The sequence below is a fragment of the Lontra canadensis genome, unplaced genomic scaffold (assembly GCF_010015895.1).
Source record: "Lontra canadensis isolate GAN:19392208 unplaced genomic scaffold, GSC_riverotter_1.0 scaffold57, whole genome shotgun sequence".
Taxonomy (NCBI): domain Eukaryota; kingdom Metazoa; phylum Chordata; class Mammalia; order Carnivora; family Mustelidae; genus Lontra; species Lontra canadensis.
In genome coordinates, this window is record NW_022631051.1 from 10,053,013 (window position 1) to 10,073,505 (window position 20,493).

At 49.6% G+C, this 20,493-nt stretch overlaps 1 protein-coding gene across 5 annotated transcripts in view; it reads left to right on the top strand.

Moving 5' to 3' along the window:
- Window positions 1-3,004: 3,004 nt before the first annotated feature.
- Window positions 3,005-20,493, top strand: part of GNB1L (G protein subunit beta 1 like) — a 58,714-nt gene continuing 41,225 nt past the window's right edge. The window contains exons 1-4 of one of the 5 annotated variants that reach the window (XM_032875886.1): window positions 3,005-3,352; window positions 6,480-6,572; window positions 7,040-7,303; window positions 9,158-9,669. In XM_032875886.1, coding sequence (XP_032731777.1) covers window positions 9,661-9,669 — 9 coding nt within the window. In that variant the 5' untranslated portion in view covers window positions 3,005-3,352; window positions 6,480-6,572; window positions 7,040-7,303; window positions 9,158-9,660. Of the gene's footprint in view, window positions 3,353-5,726; window positions 5,822-6,479; window positions 6,573-7,039; window positions 7,304-9,157; window positions 9,670-11,222; window positions 11,370-20,493 lie in introns of those variants that run through there. The other 4 variants (XM_032875887.1, XM_032875885.1, XM_032875888.1 and 1 more) reach the window with 4 other exon arrangements.

Consider the following 20,493-nt stretch of genomic DNA (forward strand, 5'->3'; position numbering starts at 1 on the left):
CGATTTGGATATGACACAAAATAACAAAAGAAAACAAAGGATAATTTGACTTTATCAAAATTTAAAAGCTCTGTACCTCAAAGGAAACCATCAAGAGACTGAAAAGATAAACCACAGAATGAGAGAAAATATTCACAAATTTTATATCTGATGAGGGATTAACATCTAAAATCTACAAAGAACACTTACAACGCAACAACAAGAAAAGTCCAATTAAAAAATGGCCAAAGGACTTGAACAGAAACTTCTCCAAAGAAGATATAAAAATGGCCAATAAATACATGAAAAGATGTTGAATTTCTCTCATCGCTAAAAATTAAAACCGTGCAATACCTCTTCACACCCACTAGGATGGCTATTATCAAAAAAGAAAAAAAGAAAAAAAAAAAAAACAACACACCACAAACAAACCAACCAACCCAGAAAAGAGTAAGCGTGGGGATGTGGAGAAATTGGAACTCTTGTGCATTGCTTGTGGGAATATTAGATGATGCAGCTGCTATGGAAAAGTCCGGCGGTTTCTCAAAAGGTTAAACATAGGATTACCATGTGATTCGGCCATTCCACTACTAGGTATATACCTAAAAAAACTGAAAACAGGACTCACATAAATAATTGTACACCCGTGTTAATAGCAGTATTAGTCACAATAGCCTAAAGATGGAAGCAAAGCAAGTGGCCATCATCAGCTGAATGGATAAACAAAATGTGGTACGTACATATTATTGAATATTATTCAGCCTTATAAAGGAACAAAAATTCTGATATGTGCTACATTGCAAACCTCTTTAACATTATTGTTAGTGAAAGGACAAATAATGTATGGTTCCACTTAGATATGAGGTACCTAGAATAAGTAAATTAACAAACAAAATGGAATAGAGTTTACCAGAGGCTGGGACAGAGGTAGCGGCCAGGAATTAGAATGGGTACAGTTTCTGTCTGAGGTGATGAAGAAGTTCTGGAGATGGGTGGTGGTGAAGGTTGCCCAACAGTGTGAATATGCTTAATGCCACTGAATTGTACACCTAGAAATGGTTTTAAAAGGGCAAATTTTGGGGCACCTGGATGGCTCAGTTGGTTGGGCAACTGCCTTTGGCTCAGGTCATGATCCTAAAGTCCCAGGATCAAGTCTGGCTTTGGGCTCCTTGCTCACCAGGGAGTCTGCCTCTCCCTCTGACCCATCCCCCTTTCATGCTTTTTCTCTCTCATTCACTCTCTTGCTCTCAAATAAATAAATCTTTTTTTTAAAGGTAAATTTTGGAAAAAAAAAGAAAAAAGGTAAATTTTGTTATGTATATTTTACTGCAATTTAAAAATATTTATACATAGAAGCTGGCCTGAATGAAAGCAATCTGAATAAAAAAACAGTGATTTCTGGGGCACCTGGTGGCTCAGTTGTTAAGCGTCTGCCTTCAGCTCATGTCATGATCCCAGGGTCCTGGGATGGAACCCCGAATTGGGCTCCCTACTTGGCGGGAAAGCCTGCTTCTCCCTCTCCCACTCCCCTTGCTTGTTTCCTCTCTCGCTGTGTTTCTGTCAAATAAACAAATAAAATCTAAAAAAAAAAAAAATGATTTCTGATAGCTTGGCTGGGTTGGATTAGTTTTTTTTTTTACAGGAGCCTGCTGCCTGCTCTCTGCTGACCGGCCTTGAGTTGGCCTGAGCTGCCTAGTGCCTGAGGTAAGCCAAATTGTAGGGAACTCCCCCTCTCCTTTGAGGCAGGAAGTTTAAATTATCAGGTCAATTAGGAAAGATACAACCGAAAAATACAAGTTTCATTCACACTTCAAGGAGGCGTTTCCTGGCTGGGTGCCACTTTTATTATTTTTGGCCAACGCGGCTGAAAGCCTCACAGACCCAAGTAAAAGTACAATGTGATCTTTGATTCGCGTTTCAAAGATCAAAGAGAGAGAGTTTGGGTGTAAATGCAGATAACATTTCAGAGATGGTTTCATGAAAGGAGTCACTAGACCAGGGCAGAGAGGGAGCTGGTCTCTTATGTGTGTGCTCGCCTGGAGAAACATCTTTTTCCAGTGAATTCCACTCCGCAGATGGCTTTAATAACATCTGGCCGGCATCCAGGTCCTTGGTCCACAGGGCATTTGGTCTTTGGGCTGGGGGACCGGCCCCCTCTCCCACCTCTTCACCTTAAGCACAGGAAGAGGAAACATGGAGCGGTGCACGCGAGAAGCACCCAATCTCATGTTCCACTCGCTTTTGCAAAGTCTCTGGGTGCTGACTGGGCTTGCCACTCCTGGGCAGCAAACTTGGCCTTGGCAGCTTGCCCTCATTGTCCTCTCTCGGTCCAGCCGCGATCGGGGTAGGTAGCACAAACCCACCCACTAGAAAACCCACAGGCCCCCGCTTGTCAGCCCCTAGGCATCCCGGTGAGGATTCCTCGCTGCCAGCCCTGCCCTGCCCTTTTACTCCTGGGCCGGAGGTTATGTAGAACCAGGCAATGGGTGGTGAGAGAAACTTTACATGCAAGCGCCGCTGCCTTTCTATGCCCAAACCCTTTCTGATGCCCTCTGTCCCCAGCATCCCTTCCGACTTTCAGTAGCGCCCCAGTGCCCAGCTGACGGAGGGCAGTGGCAACGTCTCAAACTTCTCTGGGGGAGCCGGGTGGGTGTTCGGCCCCTCCCTCCAGCTATCCGTTCCTCAGCCCCAGAGGATTTCACGTCTCCCTCCGGGACACCGCCAGCCCTGGCCGCCCCACGCGCGCGAAAGCGACCCGACCCTCTCCGCGGACTTGGCGCCGCCAGGTTGAACGCGCTCCCATGAACCCCCGCGCCGCACTGCCGCGCTGGCAAGGCCTGGGAGCGCCTGCGCAGCCCTGCGCCCCAAGGCTCAGGGCGCAGGCGCGGCCCTCCTGGGAAGCGAGCGTGGGTCGTATGGGGCGGCCGCGCGCACGCAGGGGGCGTGGCTGCGCGACGTGTTCCGGCTCTGAACGGTGCGCCAGTCCGAACGGGTGTAGCAACCTTCGGCCCTGCGGGTTAGTGGGGCGGCGGGAACCCGAGCGGCCGGCTGGGCCCCCGCCCCTCCATCCCTTCCTAAGCCCCTGTCCGCAGAGAAGCGCTCGGAGTCCCCGGACTGTGTCCCAGTTGCCCTTCCGAACGGCAAGCCTCAGTTTCTCGGTCCGCGCCGCAGGCTGGGGAGATCCTGGAGTCATGTTCGGGTGGTTCTCGCGGTCTTCGGAGGTCGCTCCCGCGCCCCGCCTGGCCTCACGGCGGCCGATATTGTTCTGCACTTTTTAGGTGGCACTTGGACTCTCGCTCCGGGAGGGGACCGGTCCGCAGTCTCCAGCCGCAGATCCGTGGACCCTCTTCTCAGACGCTTCGCTCAGCCTTAGGTAGGTCGGCTTCTTTTTGCAGTGGGACTTGTGAACTCATATCCCGGCTGTTTCCTGCATGACGTTTGCGGGAGGGGTGGTGCAGTGGTCTGCCCTCCACTCGCTGTGAGGCCTTACGCAAGTTATTCTACCCCCGGGGACCTTGGTCACCTCGGAGCTGAGAATGCTCTAGCGTTCGAGGTGCTTTGGGGCTTTGCGGGGAGGCAAATGCGCGTGCGTCCCCGTACGTGTTCCTTGAGTAAAGCGCTGTGCAGTCCAGGAGAAGGGCCCAAATTCTTCAGTGTTAGGGTGGGGAGAGAAGGGGTAGAGGTCAACAGACTGGTAGCCAGGGAAGCTTCAGGCCCAAAGCCTGAACCAGGGCTGGCTGGTTGGAGCAAGGGAGCCTTATCTTCCCCCTCAGGCTGCAGGGGGCACACAGGCATGCTGGTGAGCAGGCAGGAAACAGCTGGGGTTCTGATTGGGGGTAGGAGTTTGGGACTGGGAGGAATCCAGGGCAGAGACCTGGGTCGTGTGCACTCTGTCCTGAGCATAGGATGTGGTTTTTGCATGCAGCCTGGCACTTAACCTCAGATTGGTGGCAGGAGAGGGGCATGGCTCACAGTCACTGGTTTTCAGAACTCCATGAGGGACTGAACTGGGCTCACAAGTGGAGTGCATTTGTGTGCTGCCCCTTAGGCCACTGCTGCTGGCAGACTCTAGCATATTCTTTTCCTGTGTTAGGATGGGAAGGGCTTTCAGGTGGAAGAACCTCCATTGGAACCTGAGAGGTTCCAGAATTCTTGGGTGGCAAAGGTGGGTGCTGGTGGTCCTAGCAGCTTCGAGTGCTGAAGGCTGCTCTGGGAGGTGCTCAGCAGAAAGCCCAGCAGAGCTGTATCTCCCTGGAGGATCTCACTCTGATGGGGACAGGAGAGATAAACACATGGGCAACTATGCCCAAAGGTGTGTGCAGGCCGTGGTGCCCCGTTGTGAGTTGATGGAGGATTAGGGTCTGTGTGCAGGGGTTGCAGTATGTGTTCTGTGGTGGCTATGAGTGGACCTCCCTTTGCAGAGAGACTGAAGAGGTGGCCACTATAAGCTGGGCAGCGTGAGAGCCCTGGGAGAGGGCTCCTGGCATTGGAAGATGATGGTTGCAGCCTCCTTTTCCACATTGGGGCTCTTTGGGCAGCTTAGGGTTGATGACCACTGCTCTCCAGGCCCTTTACAGGAGTGACTTTGGGATGGTGAAAGAAGATGTAGCAAGTGGGATTAAACTTGGGGGTGTGGATGCTGGGCTGTTGACAGGAATGGGGACACAGGGAGGTGGTGTTCAAGGTGGGGTGTCTTTGCCAACGGGCTATAGTCTGTGTGGTGAGGTGAGTCTGGAAGCGTGGATGAGGAGGTTGGAGGGCACAGAGAATAGCGGGTCTCCAGGCCTCTGTTGAGGTTAAAGGTAGCACCTTTCAAGCTCCTAGTGCTTTGATGTTAAAGGATCTTTTGACACTTACATATCAGTCACAGCGTTTGGCATGACTAGGGGACTCCTTCTCGGTGGATTGAAGGGTAGTTCTAACCAGCATGGTGACGTGCGGTGGTTAAGCTGTGGTCTTTAGAGTCAGGTTCAGCTGCCTCCATCACTTAGTGGTGGTTGGTGTGTGGCCACAGACAAATGACTTCATTCACCACTCTGCCTCTGGTATGATAAGAGTACCAGCCTCATCAGGTGGTTAGTGTTTGGCACAGTTAGAGCACTCAGTAAAAGGTTGCTTCTGTCATTTTCCTGAAACTCCCCAACAGCCAGCCAGGCCATCCAAGGAAACCCTGGGGATTCTGATCTGGCCCCCTTTCCTTCTCCTGTGACTGACAGCATCTGCCGTCACACCTTGCCCGTGAAACATCACAGGTGGCATTTGCCCACCTTCTCAGACCTCACAGGCCTGCCTTCTGGGCTCTCCTTCCACTCAGAGCTCCTAATTGGGTTCCTGGGATTTGCCTGGGATTCCTCCTGCTGCACAGTGGAGCTGGTTTGGCCGTGTTCCCGCTCTTCCTCACCTTGTTTTTGGACAGATTGCCTTGGATGGTGGCCTGCGTCTGACAGTCCCATCAGCTCTTCTCAACACTCCTGAGGCCACAGCTGTCAGCTCCTCTGACCCTCAGCAGTTACCTGGGATGCCTGGGTTTGCCACACTTCTTTCAGCCCATCTCTGTCCCGTTGTGTCATGACCACTCTCCCACTGCACCATCTCTTCTTTCTTCCTTCTTCTTAATAGTTGGTGTGGAAACTCCCCTCTGTTCCCAGCATGCCCCTTGGCTGGTGTGTTGGCAGGGCCCTCACAATCCCATCTAGGTGGGAACCAGTTATGCCATTGCACACCCTGGGCAGCAGTCCCCCACCCAGTGGATCCCTGGATTGAGCAGCTCTGCTGTGGGGACCCTGTGTGTGTGCTTGCACAACCACGGAGCAGAAGAGCACGGCCATTAGTGCTCCTGATGGTAAACCCACAGAAGGGGGGGCCCCTGGCTCTGCGCATGCCTGGCCCATGGCCCCCAGGGTGGACTTCTGCTGTGTGCCAATCTCACACCCATGCACTTTTGATGGCTCCCCATGGCTTCTGGACCGATCTGTCCTTTTGCTTTGAGCACTATCAGGACAACCTCTCCCGTGTCTTGGGAGATCCTAGGGCACCTGATGGACTGACCCCAGGCATGGGCAGCCCCCTACATCGACGGGGACCTGCTCCTTCCTGTGATTATGAGCTTTTCTGCCAGGATCTCAAGGCAGTTTTTCAAAACCCGAACAGTTTCACTGAATACCATGCTGTATCACCTTGCCCCACTACCTGCTGCCTCAAGCCAGCCCACAATGGCCCCACAGCTGCCTATGGTGAGGCAGTACTTAGCTAGGTACTCAGAGGCCTGGTACTCAACATGGGCGCTGTCCCCATTGCTGTGGCCACCTCTGCTGTTTGTAGTTCCATCTCTACACGCAGAAATACTTTCCCTGAAGAGCAGTGGGCCAAGGAGAACAGCCTTGGGTCTGTGGAGTCCCCCACCATGTCTAGCTCTGCATGCAACACTGATCCTGGTCCTGTGGGGCCAGCCCCGTCCCAGCCAGGGGAGAGGACCCCTGCACCTGTTCCTGTACTTTCAGGATCTGCTAACCTGCCTGCCCAGAAGCCAGATCCAGTTCCACCAGGGCGTCCAGAACCCCCAGAAGACAGAGGAGGAGATTTCTGAGACGGAGGTAGACCAGGAGGCATCCTTAGGTACCCCACAGTGGGTGGCGGACACCTCAAAAGCCCCAGGAGACTTAGCAGTTTCTCCCACTCCCCACTCCACAGCCCTGGGTTCTGCACACAGTCCAGGCAGGTAGAGCAGTGCTCCTTGTGACCAAGTGGCCTACATAGCTACATAGCCCACAGCCCCGCAACAGGACAGGATGGCTTTCCCAGATATTTGCCCTACCTACTTGCTTTATTGCTGGGTAGGAGGTGCACCCATGTGGCCTCTCCTCTGAGCACAAACAGCCCTCTCGTCCCCTTCACCACCCCACCTCCTGTTAGAACGGAATAGTGGGCTCTTTGCTGTGTGCATCATCCTCATGACTTGCCCAGTGGCCCAGAATCTGCCTCCCAGTAGGTTCTCAGCTGCGTTTCCACTGGTTGGACAATTTCAAAAGCAGTCTCATCAGATTTTTGTCTGTCTTTATAGCCGTTCCACTCCCTGGACCCCTTTGTTCAATGTTGGCTGGACTGGACTAGGTCTGTCCTGTCAGCTCCTTGTGTATCTGCCCCTGGGTGATGTCTCTACTTTGGCCCCCTTCCCCATCTTGGCTCCCTGTGACCTCTGTCCTCTGGGCTGGAATTTAAGGATGGCTGCATGGAGGAAGCAGCCACTTTGATCATTTAGTATGAGTTGGATGGCAGAGAAAGACGCTTCCCTTGGGCTTACCACCAGCCTTGGCCAGCTAGGAAGGTAAGATACAGGCCTCCTGGCCAGTCTCAATTCAATTCTCATTTTCCCCTTTTGTTTATCAACATTCTAGTGATACCTGGTTTTCTTCAGAAGTTGGCATGAATTTCTTGTCTCAGTGCCTTTGCCTATGTTGCCCTCCCACTTTCTGCTCTTCAGCGGTCCCTGTCTCCCTGCCCACTCTTGCACATTGCTCACTCTGTGCTTAAACCATAACACTATAAATGACTTGGATCTCTGGGTAGACTGTGAGCCTCTAGGGCAGGAGCTCCATCTCGATCAGCTTTGTGTTCCTGATACACAGTTCGGTGCTCATTAAACATATGTTGAATCCATGGCTCCACTTGTGGTGAGGTGGGTGCCGGCGGACAGAGCCCTTATTTTGTTAGCAGGAGCACTATTGCCTTTTCTGTTGGGAACAGGGTAGGCCCTAGCCTCAAGCACTCAAGGTCAGTGTTGGAGGTGTGGTTTCTGGTGGGGGCTTTGAGAATTGAAGAGTCTGGTTGAAGGCGGGAGTTAGGCTGAATAGGTGGGAGCAGGAGGCTTGGCAGGTAGAGTGTGGTTTTGAGAACTGACTTCCTAGAGCCGGAAGTAAATCCAGCAGCAGGCTGCAAACCAGAGCTTTAGACCCAGGGGCCAGAGATTTGGATTGGGATTAAGGAAGACCTGTTCTGTACAAGGATGGATTTTCTAATAATGAGAACTGAGTTCAGAAGCTCCTTTCAGCCAAGTTTAACACAGGATAGGTATAGTGCCCCTACCCAGAGGGATAATTAGACAAGAACGTCATATCCCTCCAGTTTTACAGTTATGGAAACAATGCTTTCCTGGAAAGTAGGAAGAAAAAGTAAGTGGAAATGTGAACTGCTGCTAAAACTAGTTATTTTAGAGAAAAATTAGGAAGCAAATAAATACCTGGTAAAAATTTTTAAGTAAAATAGACACTGCTGGGATTATTGTATTTAGTAATTGTCACTTTTAAAGTCTCTGGCTTCAGATGGTTTTATGGATGAGCTGTTTTATGGCCCTGATGCCCTGTAAGTACAACAGGTGCAAGTCTTAGAAATAAGTGGGAAGCTGATAGAACCCTAAAAGCAAACAAGCAATCGAACAGAAGAAATCACTGCAGCCTTGATTCTGATCAAGTGTAGGAAATCTCTGCACATTGTTACCCGGCCCCAGACGCACTGCTGCCCCCCCTGCCACTGCTATTGCTCAGGTCTGGACCCTCCTCCTTTTCCAGACCCAGCTCAGACTGTTTCCCATGGCAGGGCAGACCCTGGCCTGCCAGTGGGTCTGATATTCTTGGCCATATCTTTTGAGTTGGTAAGACGTCTCTGACCGTAGAACCTGGGGTTACTCTCTGGGCTGATGTCCCAGTACCTTAGTTAATATCCCCTCTAGTGCTGGCCTCTGCACAGGGCACCTTTCTCATCCACATGTAGTGAATCTGAAGTGAATCCCTTTAAGCTCAAGATCACCATCTTCCCTTCTGACCCCAGTGCCATCTCCTTTGGGCCCCAGACAGCTCCTGCCAGCTTGGTTTGTAGTCCGGCATCCCTCTCCTGAGGGCCACGTCTCCAGAGGCAGTCCCAAGAGGACCTGTGGAGGGGCCAGACAACCTGTGTTTTAATTTGGAAAATGGGTCTGGTTGTGGTTGGGCTCTCATCACAAAGAACAAGAAATGAGGGTGGGGCCTAAGCGGCAAAGGCAAGGTTGCCAGTTCCTGGGTGCCCTTGCGGGTGGCATCAGGAGAGGAGGGGAGGGCTCTGGCCTGGCCTTGCAGATAGGCAGTGCATATGGTGTTGCAGGGTGACGGTTTATTGGCAGCTGATGCTGTGCCCTGTCTTTGGGTAGATGCAGTGACCTAGCTGCTTTCCCGTTCTGAGCGGGGAGAAGGAGCACAGAGAACCAGAAGAGGAGGCCCTGCCATGCGTGATGGGAGGAGAATCCTCAGGGCATTGACCACTCCCGCCTCTTCACACATAGGTGTGAGGCTAGAGGAGGCTGCTTCTGGGACCAGGACAGTCTGGCAAGGTTTGCTGGCTGTGCTCAGGGTCCGGCCGATGTGCTAGGGTCTGTCTACCAGATCATTGTGCCTGTCCCGTACTTGGCCTTGGAAATAACATGGAGATTTTATTTCCTAAAGCTAGGACACAGTGGGCACAATAGAAGAGTTTTTAAAGTGCATGTCTCCGAGGAAAAGTTGAACACCAGAAGTATCATGGATACAGTCCTCTGAGCGACCACACTCTTCATAAAGCTGCAACAATGAATGTACTTGGAATTGGTGTGGATGGATGAACAGAGGAGAATAGAGAACTTTGAAATAAAGCCAAATAAATGAAGGAATTTGGTTCATGCTAAAGGTATGGTTTCAAATTAATGGGGGTGAAATGGATTATTTAGTAAAAGGAGTTGGAACAACTGGTTAGCCATCTGGAAAATAGTAAAACTGGATACCCACCTCACTCTGCACCAGGCTCCACTCCAGATGGATTAAAGATGTCAATATTTTAAAAAAATCATGGAAATACTACAGGGAAATATGGGTGATTTTTTTTTTTTTCTGCCTGTGATCCCAGGACTTTCAAAGTTCTAAATATCCAGAATTGCTGAAGGTATGGAGAAAGAGGCTTTTTTTTGCTATTGGTGGGACTATCCAATACTACAAATCACCCCCATAACATTTCTTTTTTCTTTCTTTTTTTTTAAAGATTTTATTTATTTATTTGACAGATGGAGATCACAAGTAGGCAGAGAGGCAGGCAGAGAGAGAGGGGGAAGCAAGCTCTCTGCTGAGCAGAGAGCCTGATGTAGGGCTCAATCCCAGGACCCTGGGATCATGACCCGAGCCGAAGGCAGAGACTTTAACCCACTGAACAACCCAGGCACCCCCCCATAACATTTCTAAGCACACAGACCCTGACCACTTACTTACGTGCAGATGGCCACTGCTCTTCCTCACTGTGGGGCTTCAGAGCATGGACTTGAGTTCGGTCACACCTTGCCTCCACTTGCAAGCTCATGGTCCTGGGTGTCGCCTGACCTCATAAGGCAGTGGGAAGAGCAAATGGGTAAGGCCTGAGCCCTGTCAGGTGCCTAGCAGGCACTCACCGCATTAACAGCAAGACTGGAAACGGCCCAAAGGTCGTATAGCACGGACTGAGGTAAATAGAGCTGTTGTCCAGTCCCATCAGTTGGGATGAGCCAGACTGTGCTGCAGTCACAACCTCCCATGTCTCACTACTCATCTGTCACAGACCAACCGGTACGGCCTCCGCCCATGGCAGAGGAACCATGCCAACAGGAGTTCACCGGACGCACTTCTCCACAACCACAGAGGCAGGGGAAAGACCGCAGTGAACCACAAGTGATACTTGTCACTCCTTTTCCATGATGGTGGCCAAAGGAAGCTGCCAAACCACACCTGAGTTCTGAGAGATGAGTGGCTAATCCTCCCGTGGGGTGAGGCCATCAGCGTGGAGAAGGTGAACCTGACACTCAACAGGGCAGCTATTGCCAAAGTGGGGGCAGGCCTTCATCAGTATCCGTGGAAAGATGCCTGCAAGTTTACAAAGGCTGTGGGGCTTAAACGACAGAATGTATTCCTCCCTGTTCTGGAGGCTGGAAGCCCAAGATCAAGGTGCTAGCAGGCTTGTTTCTCCTGCGGTCTGTCTGCTTGGCTTGTGATGGCCATCTCCTCCCTGTGTCCTCACATGGTGTGTCTCTGTGCCTGTTGGTTCTAATTCCTCTTATAAGGACTAGTTCTGTTGGATTAGGGGCCACCCACATGACCTCATTTAACCTTAATGCCCTTTTTATAGAGGCCCTCTCTCCAAATAGAGTCACATTCTGAAAGGGTAGGGGCTAGAACTTCAACATGTGAATTGTGGGGGAGGGGGATGGACACAATTTGCCCCTAATAATACCCATGATGGAGTTCTTGTTTTTCATTTTTGCAATTTCCAGCAGTGCTATGGTGAGCACCCTTGGAGCATCGTTGAGTGACAGGCAGGGCCTCCTACCCACCTGTGCCAGACTTATAACAGGAGTGGGAATCTCTGAGGTATGGAGCTGATGAATTTGGGGGCTCGTGTTTTCCACAGCGTGACCTATCCTACGCTAAAGAGTAGAGGACCCTTTTCCCACAGGGCGCAGACCTTCCCACCCCAGGTTGAGGATGCCAAGCAGACCCAGCCTGCCCATGGTGCCATCTTTCTCATACATGCCTGGCTCTCTGGTCTGGTCCTCCACCAATTATCTGGCTTTATAGTGAGTGTTCATTATTTGATAGAGAAATATTCCCAACTCTTCCTCCCCCTCACTGACACTTTTTTTTCAGTTGTTTTGGCTAGTGATAAAAACATGTCAAAAACAGACATGGAGAGGATGGTACAGTGGACCGTGGTGTGTCCGCTTGGCTCCAGCGTTGGTCAGTCCCTATCCTGGGGGCACCCTGTTGGTGGATCATCTGGCCAACTGTTGCCGTGCCAGACAGCAGGCGTCCTGAGCTCACCTTCTCTTCAGGCTGTGGTGTCCTCATTTGTAAATGGACAACGTGATCTCTGTTATAAGGGTGTTGATGGTGAGCCCGGAAGAAGTCCCTGGTCTGCGGGGTGCCCTTGGCAGCCCATTCCTTCTCTCCTGGCCTCAGGAGGGGCACAGCCAGGGCTGGGGCCTGTGGGTGCTGGGTGCTCATCCACTTGCCGGGAGGGGCCGCCAGCGGTGGAGAGGAGCATTCCAGGCTCTCCTCCACCTGTGTGCCTAAGTAGCACAGGGCCTGGGCTGACAGTGAGCCCACACTCAGCCATACGTGCAGGTGCTGTGTGGTCGGTGCAGGGACACCTGGCACTGGGAGTGCTGCTTCTCATGCCCCATGGGGTCCTGAGTGCAGAGTGTTGTTCGCCTTGACACTTTTGCACCAAAACCAAGGTTTTCTGAAGGCCACAGGTAGAGAGATGGGAGGCCTGTGAGGGCCTACAGGGTAGGGGAATTCAGGAAGCATGGGGTGACCAGGTAACCCATCCAGTGCACTGTCCTCTAGGACATGGCAACCTTCCCACCACCAAGACCCCTATGTTCCTCTCCCTGAAAATCGGTGCAGATGGGAGCCATGGATGGTGACGGGCAGGAGGGTAACCCCAGAGCCAGTGCAGCTCTGCCCCTGTGTTCCCACCCCACTCCAGGTTCCCGCTTCCTGAGTTCCACCATGGCTTCCTGGCCCCTATCATCACATCCCATGCCCCCGTCCCCCTTCATCCCCCACAAGTTGCTGAACTTTAGCAAGGCTCCCTTTGCTGCCTGGGTAATGGAGAGAATTTCTGCCTTGCATGTGCTAGGAGGCAGCAGGCAGGTAGCCTCTGTTGCAGGAGCAAACACGTGGATCCCTGTCCGAAAGTGTATCCCCACCACCATGGTTACAGACCCTCTCTCCCAGTGGGATCAGGTTCCCAGGAGCTGCCTGGGCACTATCCCCTGGGGATTGGCCCATTCCATGCCCAGGGTGAGAGTTGTCGAGGGGCTGTCATCAGCACTGGGCAGCTGGCTGCCGTGGACCAGATCTCATGGCGGAAGCAGGCCCCAAAGGCTGTCACTGGTGTGTGGGAATGGTCACACTTCCTGTAAAACAGTGAGCTTTTCCGTGTGTTCACCGGGGACAAAAATGCTGTTGGTCTGGCTGGCTTCCCACCCCTGCCTGGAAGTTTGTGGGGGCAGGCCAGCTGAAAGTGCTCCCGAACTGGACTTCCTTCCTGCCATCTTTCCAGGCTCCCTGGACCTGCCCCTGGGGGTGATGGGCGTCCTCAGCTGCAGCTTGAGGTGCCTGTTCATGGAGTGGCGCTGCCTGCCCAGCCGGCCTGCCTCAGCTACCCGGCAGCCCCTCTCCCTGGCATTTCCTTTTAGTCTAGCAAGATTGGCCCCCCCCCCCCCCCCCCGCCCCGCCGCCCCCGCCGCTATCCTGAGTAGAAGTCTGCAACTGCTGGCTTCAGCGGCCCAGCTCCAAAGCCCCTGCTGGCCGCGGAGCACATGGCCACACCTCACACACTGCAGCTGCCAGTTTGTCCGACATCATTGTGCCTTTGTCTATGAGGCTCACTCCGGCCGCCCCGGTGCAGTCTCGCCCGGCCGGCGTGGGAGCCCCGGCCGAGTACCCAGCAGGGACTTGGCTGTGGTGTGGCAGGGGAGAGCAGGCATGCGGCTGGGAGCGCCATGCTCCCCTCTGCCTGGGCACCCATTGTACCACATGGGCCTTGATGCCCATAGAGGAGCCACGTCCCAGGGGTTTTGACTGTAACTTTGCCTCCAGTGCCCTCTCCTCCAAACGCCATGGAGCCCTTCCAGAAGGGGTGCCTGCAGACCTGGCGGGATGATGTCTAGACACATGTGGGGCACTGCCGGGTTTACTGCAGGCAAGGAGCTCCTGGGGCCAGGACGGAGCACCTCCCCGCTCAGAGGAGCCAGGAACGTATGAGCTTTGCAGGAGCAGGACTCCCAAGTTATGACTTGCTGCTATTGGACAGAACGAGAACCTTCAGGCTGAGGGTGGAGGCAGCTGTCAGTCTCCCAAGGGCCTTCAGGGGTGCAGCACTCTTGACTCCACCAGAGAAGCCTGTTGTTTCAACAGCTGTCCCCCAGATCTGCTTCGCGGTCTTTCTGGCCCCTGGAGAGATGCCCTGTCTGTATTCAAAGCTCAGAGGGGCCTCCTGGCAGCGAGGCTTGGCGGTTTTTCCTGTACTCTCAAGGAGCAGCCAGCACAGGGCCCTGTGGAGCCTCAGGTCACCTTCACCTGCTGCTCCTGGGACATGGCTGTGCTGGAGGCAGGCAGGCCTGGGACTGACCTTTGGTCCCCTAGGGTAAGCGCTGCTGGAGGGCATTCTTTACACACACACCCACCCCGCACTGTACACAGTTCCATTAATCACCAGGAGAGGTGGGGATGGTCGCAGTTGGGGTGCGCACTTGCTGCCCAGGGGGAAGGCAGGTGCAGGGATGGGGCCTGTGGGGCTCAGGGCTGCTCAGAGCGCTGTCTTCCCTCACCTAAGCCCCCCCTCCCTGGCAGGGCTGGCCGCACTGCGTCCCCGGAACCCCTCCCTGGGATCTGCATCTTTGAAGCCAGGGATACTGACAGAGGATTCAATGAATCCAAGGTCGCCAGTCGGGCGTTGACAGATGCCCGGCCACGATACTATTTCTGATTTAATAACCGAATGGGAGGCTGGCCCTTGGTAATAATTAGGGCTAATTACTGAGGAGGTGTTGACAGATGGGCTGAGAGGAAACAAACTACCTTTATCCCTGGGCTTAGAGTCAGATTACCGGCCCAGTGCTATCTGCCCCTCGGAAAGTAGACGCTTCAATCACTCACCGAGGCTTCAAAGAGGAAAGGGCCCTGACAATGCATGGGGTTTGGAAAGGAGCTATGAAGTGCGCCTTTGACTCCGAATCGCCAAACGGAGCCCCATTCCAGAAATGGTTTCTTTGTGAAGTTTGAGTTACCCCCGGCAAACCTGCCTCCCTGGCTCGGGGCTGGGGAGGGGTGCTGTGGGCACAGGCTGGGCTGGTGCTGGGATGGGCCCGGCTGGCCCCGATCCCTCCTAGGCTGGGCCTGTGCCTGGCAGTCCGTGGGCCTGAGCAGGGAGGTGCAGCGTGCTTTCCTTGGCCCGGGGAGTGTGTCCAGTTCTTTGTGGCCGGGAGCTGCAGGTAGCAGGACAGGGATCTTACTGTCCCCCAGGCTTGTTCCTTCCATTGTCTCATCCAGACACACTTTCTAAAGCTGTTGTGGGCAGGTCCAGGCTCTCTGGTTTTGTTTTGTTTTGTTTTGCTTTTGGGGACAGGGTGGAGGGAGAGAGTCTCAGGCAAGCTCCATGCCCAGTGCAGAGCTTGATCTCACAACCTTAAGATTATGGCCTGAGTCGAAATCGAGCCAGACGCTTAACAACTGAGCCACCCAGGTGCCCCGTAGTCCGGCCTCCCTGGAAGGGACTGTGCCCTTGGCCTTACTTATGGCAGGACCACCCCTCTGGGGCCTGGGCATCACTTACTGGGCTGCCCCCACCCTGGCTTCAGTGGTAAGCCAATGCTGTGGATGGGACACAGACCCCCAGGGCCTCAGTGACAGGGTGACGACTTGGAAAGGGATTGTCCTAAGTCGTAGGCTGGTTCCTGATGCCTGTTTATGCACCTGCTGACTCCCCTGGGACTCCTTGTATTTCAAAGACCATGGAGGGCAGTGGTCAAACCTCCATTCCCATGGTGGGAAGCAGCAGCCCTGGAAAGTTTCTCAGTGACCTGGACTGGGCTGCCCAGGTCACTGTGTCTGTGATGTGGCTTCCAAGGGCCAGTTCTGGGACTCTTGCTATAGTCTGTCCTGATCAGGAAGGCTGGAGGGTGACGAAGCAGTGCTCAGGACAGGCCTGTCCAGAGAGCATCTTTGCGGTCCCAGGTATAGCCTGGGAAGCATAAAGTGGGTTTCTGTTCCTGCCAGTCTGGAGAGCCGGCCACTTCAGAGCCTTCCCACTAGGATGGCTGGCCAGAGAATGAGCTGGTCTGGCTGATGCAGATGCATTCTTCCTTTCCCTGGCGCGCTGCTCTACTTCTCCAGGTGACCATGGTGGTGGTGATGATTATGACAAAAGTCATCAGCTAATTTGCTTAGCTATTAGGGAGCTATTAGGAACACTACTGATGAATTTAAGTCTGCTTCTCTGGGGGCAAAAACAGGATGGTGAATTATTTTAAGTGGGCTAAGCCCTTAAAAATTGGCATTGAATCTTTTTTTTAAAAGATTTTATTTATTTACGCGACAGAGAAAGATCACAAGTAGGCAGAGAGAGAGGAGGAAGCAGGCTCCCCACCAAGGAGAGAGCACGACGCGGGACTCGATCCCGGAACCCCGGGATCACAACTTGAGTCGAAGGCAGAGGCCTTAACCCTCTGAGCCACCCAGGCGCCCCTGGCATTGAATCTTTTTAAAGCCGCCTAAGTAGAATTAGAAGTTGTCTCTAAGCCAGAAAAGTCTAAGCAGGAAACTGGGTTTTCATAATGTGTTAGTGGTAACTCCTATAGACTGTAGCTTGAAAAAAAAAAACCAGCACAATATTGTCTAATATATTTTATTTGAAAAATAGCATCACAGAACATTTTCTGGGATCCCAAGAGAGCAGTGGCCCAGTGCATTACCTTGTGCACAGAAGCGTGCTCGAGTCCTCTTCTCTTCTTATTAACATTTTATGTGATTTGCATGGTGCAGCTGTCACAGTCGTGAACTGACATTGGTGCATCATTACTGACTTAAGTCTGCATTTATTCAGATTTCTTGAGTTTTTACCTAACGTCCCCTTTCTGTCCAAGGATGCCATCCAGGGCATCCCATTACATTTCGTTGTCAGGTGTCCTTAGTGTCCTCTGGGCTGTGACAGTTTCTTAGACTTCCCCTATTTTTCTAGCTTTGACCATTTTATGGGGTACCAGTCAGGTCTTTTGTGGAACGTTCGTTCCTCAGCTAGGCTATGTCACGTGTCTTTCTCAAGATTAGACGGGCTGTGGGTTCCCGGAGCTGGACCTCAAAGATAAAACATCATCTCATCACATATTAATGGTACATACTGTCAAAATGACATCACTGTTGATGTCTGCCTTGGTCACCTGGCTAAGGTAGTGGTTGTCAGGTTTCCTTTCTGTAAAGTTAGTCTTTTCTCTCCCTTTCCAGACTGTCCTCTTAGGAAGGACTCAGTATGGGCTGCCCCTCATGAGGGGTTTCTTGAGGGCTGAGTATCTCCACAAATGACTGGGAATTTTCCTACATGCAATATTTGTCTACTCTCCCCCGTTTATTTTTTAAATTATTTTATTATATCAGAATGAACTCACGAAGATCTGTTATTAATATGATTGTTACTATGAAATATCCTTTGAGTGACTCTTAACACCTGTCTGCACCAGCACCATCACAATCCCAACCCAGAAGCTGATCCATTATCTCAGAACCTTCCTCCTGCTCCCCCTCAATAGTCAGCCTCTCCCCACAACCCCTGGCCCTTTGCCAATGCCCACCTGTGCTCTCCTAGTTGGGCCGGAATGCCATATAACTAGGCTCATACTGTATGTAACCTTTCACGCACCATAATTCTCTGGAGATCCATCCATGTTGTTGGGTTTTTCAATAGTTCCTTATTATTGCTCGAGAGTATTCCATTCACCTGTGAATGGTCATTGGGAGCAACGTGAACAGAACTGCTGTACACACTCATGTACAGGCTTTTGTTTGCACATCAATTTTCATTTCTCTCCGATAATTATCAAGGAGTAGGATTGCCAGGCAATATGATACATGTATATTTCACTGTATAAGAAACTACCCAGGTGTTTTCCAGAATGCTTGTACCATTTTGCATTCTTAGGAACAGTGTATGAGAATTCTGTGTTCCACGTTTCCGTCAGCACTTGGTTTTGTTCTTTTTTATTTTTTCCATTCTAATATTTGTGGTCTTCAGTTCCATTTCTGCTAAATTGTCAAATTTATGTGCATTGGGTTGTTTATAGCATTTCCTTAACGTTTGTTGTGTCTCAAGTGATAATCCTTTTTTCATGAAGATCGTTTGTTTCTATCTGTTTAGATAGAGATTTATCAATGTTGTAAATCTTTCTAAAGAACCAGTCTCTGGTTTTGTTGATTTTCTCCATTTTTTTACTATTCTCTATTTCATTTGTTTCTGCTCTATCCTTATCATTTCCTTCCTTTAGCTTGCTTTGGGGCTTATTTTGCACTTCTTTTTCTAGTTTCTTAAGGTGAAGACTACATCATTGATTTGAGATTTTTCTTTTTCTAATTATAGGGTTTTTTTTTTTGTTTTTTTTTTTTTTTTTAAGTAATCTCTACACCCAGCATGGGGCTTGAACTCACAAACCTGGGATCCAAGAGTCTTATGCTGTACTGACTGAGCCAGCCAGGTACCCTGAATGTAGGCATTTAATGCTATATTTTTTCCTCCATGCCTCACTTTAGCTGTGTCCTACAAATTTTGATTATTTTGTTTTTCATTTTTATTAAGTGCAAAATATTTCCTAATTTCTTGGGACTACGTACCTCTTTAACCAGTTGAGTATTTCAAAGTATATTGTTCATTTCCCAAGTATTTGGAGATTTTCCAGTTACCTTTCCATTATTGATTTCCAGGTTAATTCCATAATGTTAGAGAAGATATTTTGTATGTTTTTGTTTCTTCATTTTTTAAGGTTTTATGACCCAGGATATGGTCTATCTTGATGAATATTCCATGTGCATTTGAGAAGAATGTGTTTTTTTCTGTTGGGTAGAGTATTCTCTTAATGTCAGCTAGGTCAGGTAGGTAGATGGTATTAATCAGGAATCTGTATGACTTTTTGGCCACTTATTCAACTAATTTCTAAGGAGGAGTTTAAGTCTTAGCTATAATTATGTATTTGTTTATTTCTGCTTTTCAGTTCCATCAGTTTTTCCTTCATGCATTTTGAAGTTCTATTGTTAGCTGAATACATATTTAGGACTCTTACATCTTTTTGATTAATTGATACTTTTTATTATTTTCTATCCTTCCTATCCCTGGTACTGTTCCTTTCTCTGAGGTGTACTTTCTGTGACATTAACATATTCTCTCCAACCAACTTTCTTTTATTATATGTATGGTAATTCTTTTTCATCTTTTAATCTGTGTTTTATATTGAAAGTGGGTTTCTGCCAGATAATTTACATTTGGGTCTTTTTTTTTTAATAGGTTATAATTGTTAGATCTAATAACTAACATGTTAAGAGCATTTATATTTATTGTAGGCGTTGATATGATTCTGTTTTGGTTCACTGTTTTGTTGTTTTCTCTTTTTCCTTTAATTTTTTGGTTCCTTGGTCTCTTCTTTCCTGTCTTCTTTTTTTTTTGTCAAATAAATGTTTTTTTTTTTTTTTTTTTAAAGATTTTATTCATTTATTTGACAGAGAGAGATCACAAGCAGGCAGAGAGAGAGGAGGAAGCAGGCTCCCCGCTGAGCAGAGAGCCCAATGCGGGGCTCGATCCCAGGACTCTGAGATCATGACCTGAGCCGAAGGCAGCGGCTTAACCCACTGAGCCACCCAGGCGCCCCTCTTTCCTGTCTTCTTATAAATTATTTAAATATTTTCAAATACTCTGTTGAAATTTTCCTGTTGGCTTTTCAGCTGTATCTCTTTGTATTATATGTTTTTAGTGGTTCCTCTAGAGGTAGCAGTGTACATTCTCAACCTTTCACAGTTTTTTTGGGTTAATATTATTTTTCATTTCATATAAAATATAGAAGCCTTATAATCATATAGGTCCCCTTGCCCTCCTGCCTTCATGTGATAGCTGTCTATTAAGAATCCTAACAGACAGTATTATCATTTTAACAATATACATGTTCACTTAAGAGGTGAAAATTTGTCTTTTATATTTACCTGGATATTTACTATTTCTCTTCCTCTGCCTTCTTGAAGTTCCATGATTCCTTCTGATTAACCTTATTTTTGAGCTGTAGAACCTCCTTTAATACTCCCTTTAGGCCACATCTGCTGCCAAATATTCTCTCAGTTTTCCTTCATCTGAGAATATCAGTTTTTGCCTTCATTCCCCAAAGAGAATTTACTGGATATAGAGATTTTTTTCTTTCAATACTTTAAAGATATTCCACTGTCTGCTGGCTTCCATGGTTTCTGATGAGAAATCCACACTAATTCAGATTGTTATTTTCCTATGTATGTGTCATCACTGTCAAGATTTTTTCTTTATTATTTTTCAGCAGTTTATGCTGTGTTTGAATGTGGTTTTATCCTGCTTATGGCTCATTGAGATCTTAAATCTATAAATTTTTGTCTCTTTCCAAATTTGTGGAATTTCAGATAGTTATTTATTCAAGTAATTTGCCTGCTCCATTTCTTTCTCTTCTTCTCCAGACTCTAGTGACACGAATCTCAAATATTTTACTGTTATTCCACAAGTCCTTGATGCTCTAATTATTTATTTCAATGTTTTTTCTTTCTGGTTTTATATTAGATAATTTCTGTTGACCAATCTTCACGTTCTTTGGCTCTTTCCTTTGTCATCTCCCATTCCATTATTGAATTTTTTTTTTGTTTTGTTTTGGATATTGTATTATTGTTTTGAAATTTCAAAAAATTAATTTATGTTTTTCTGCTGAGAACTTTCCTT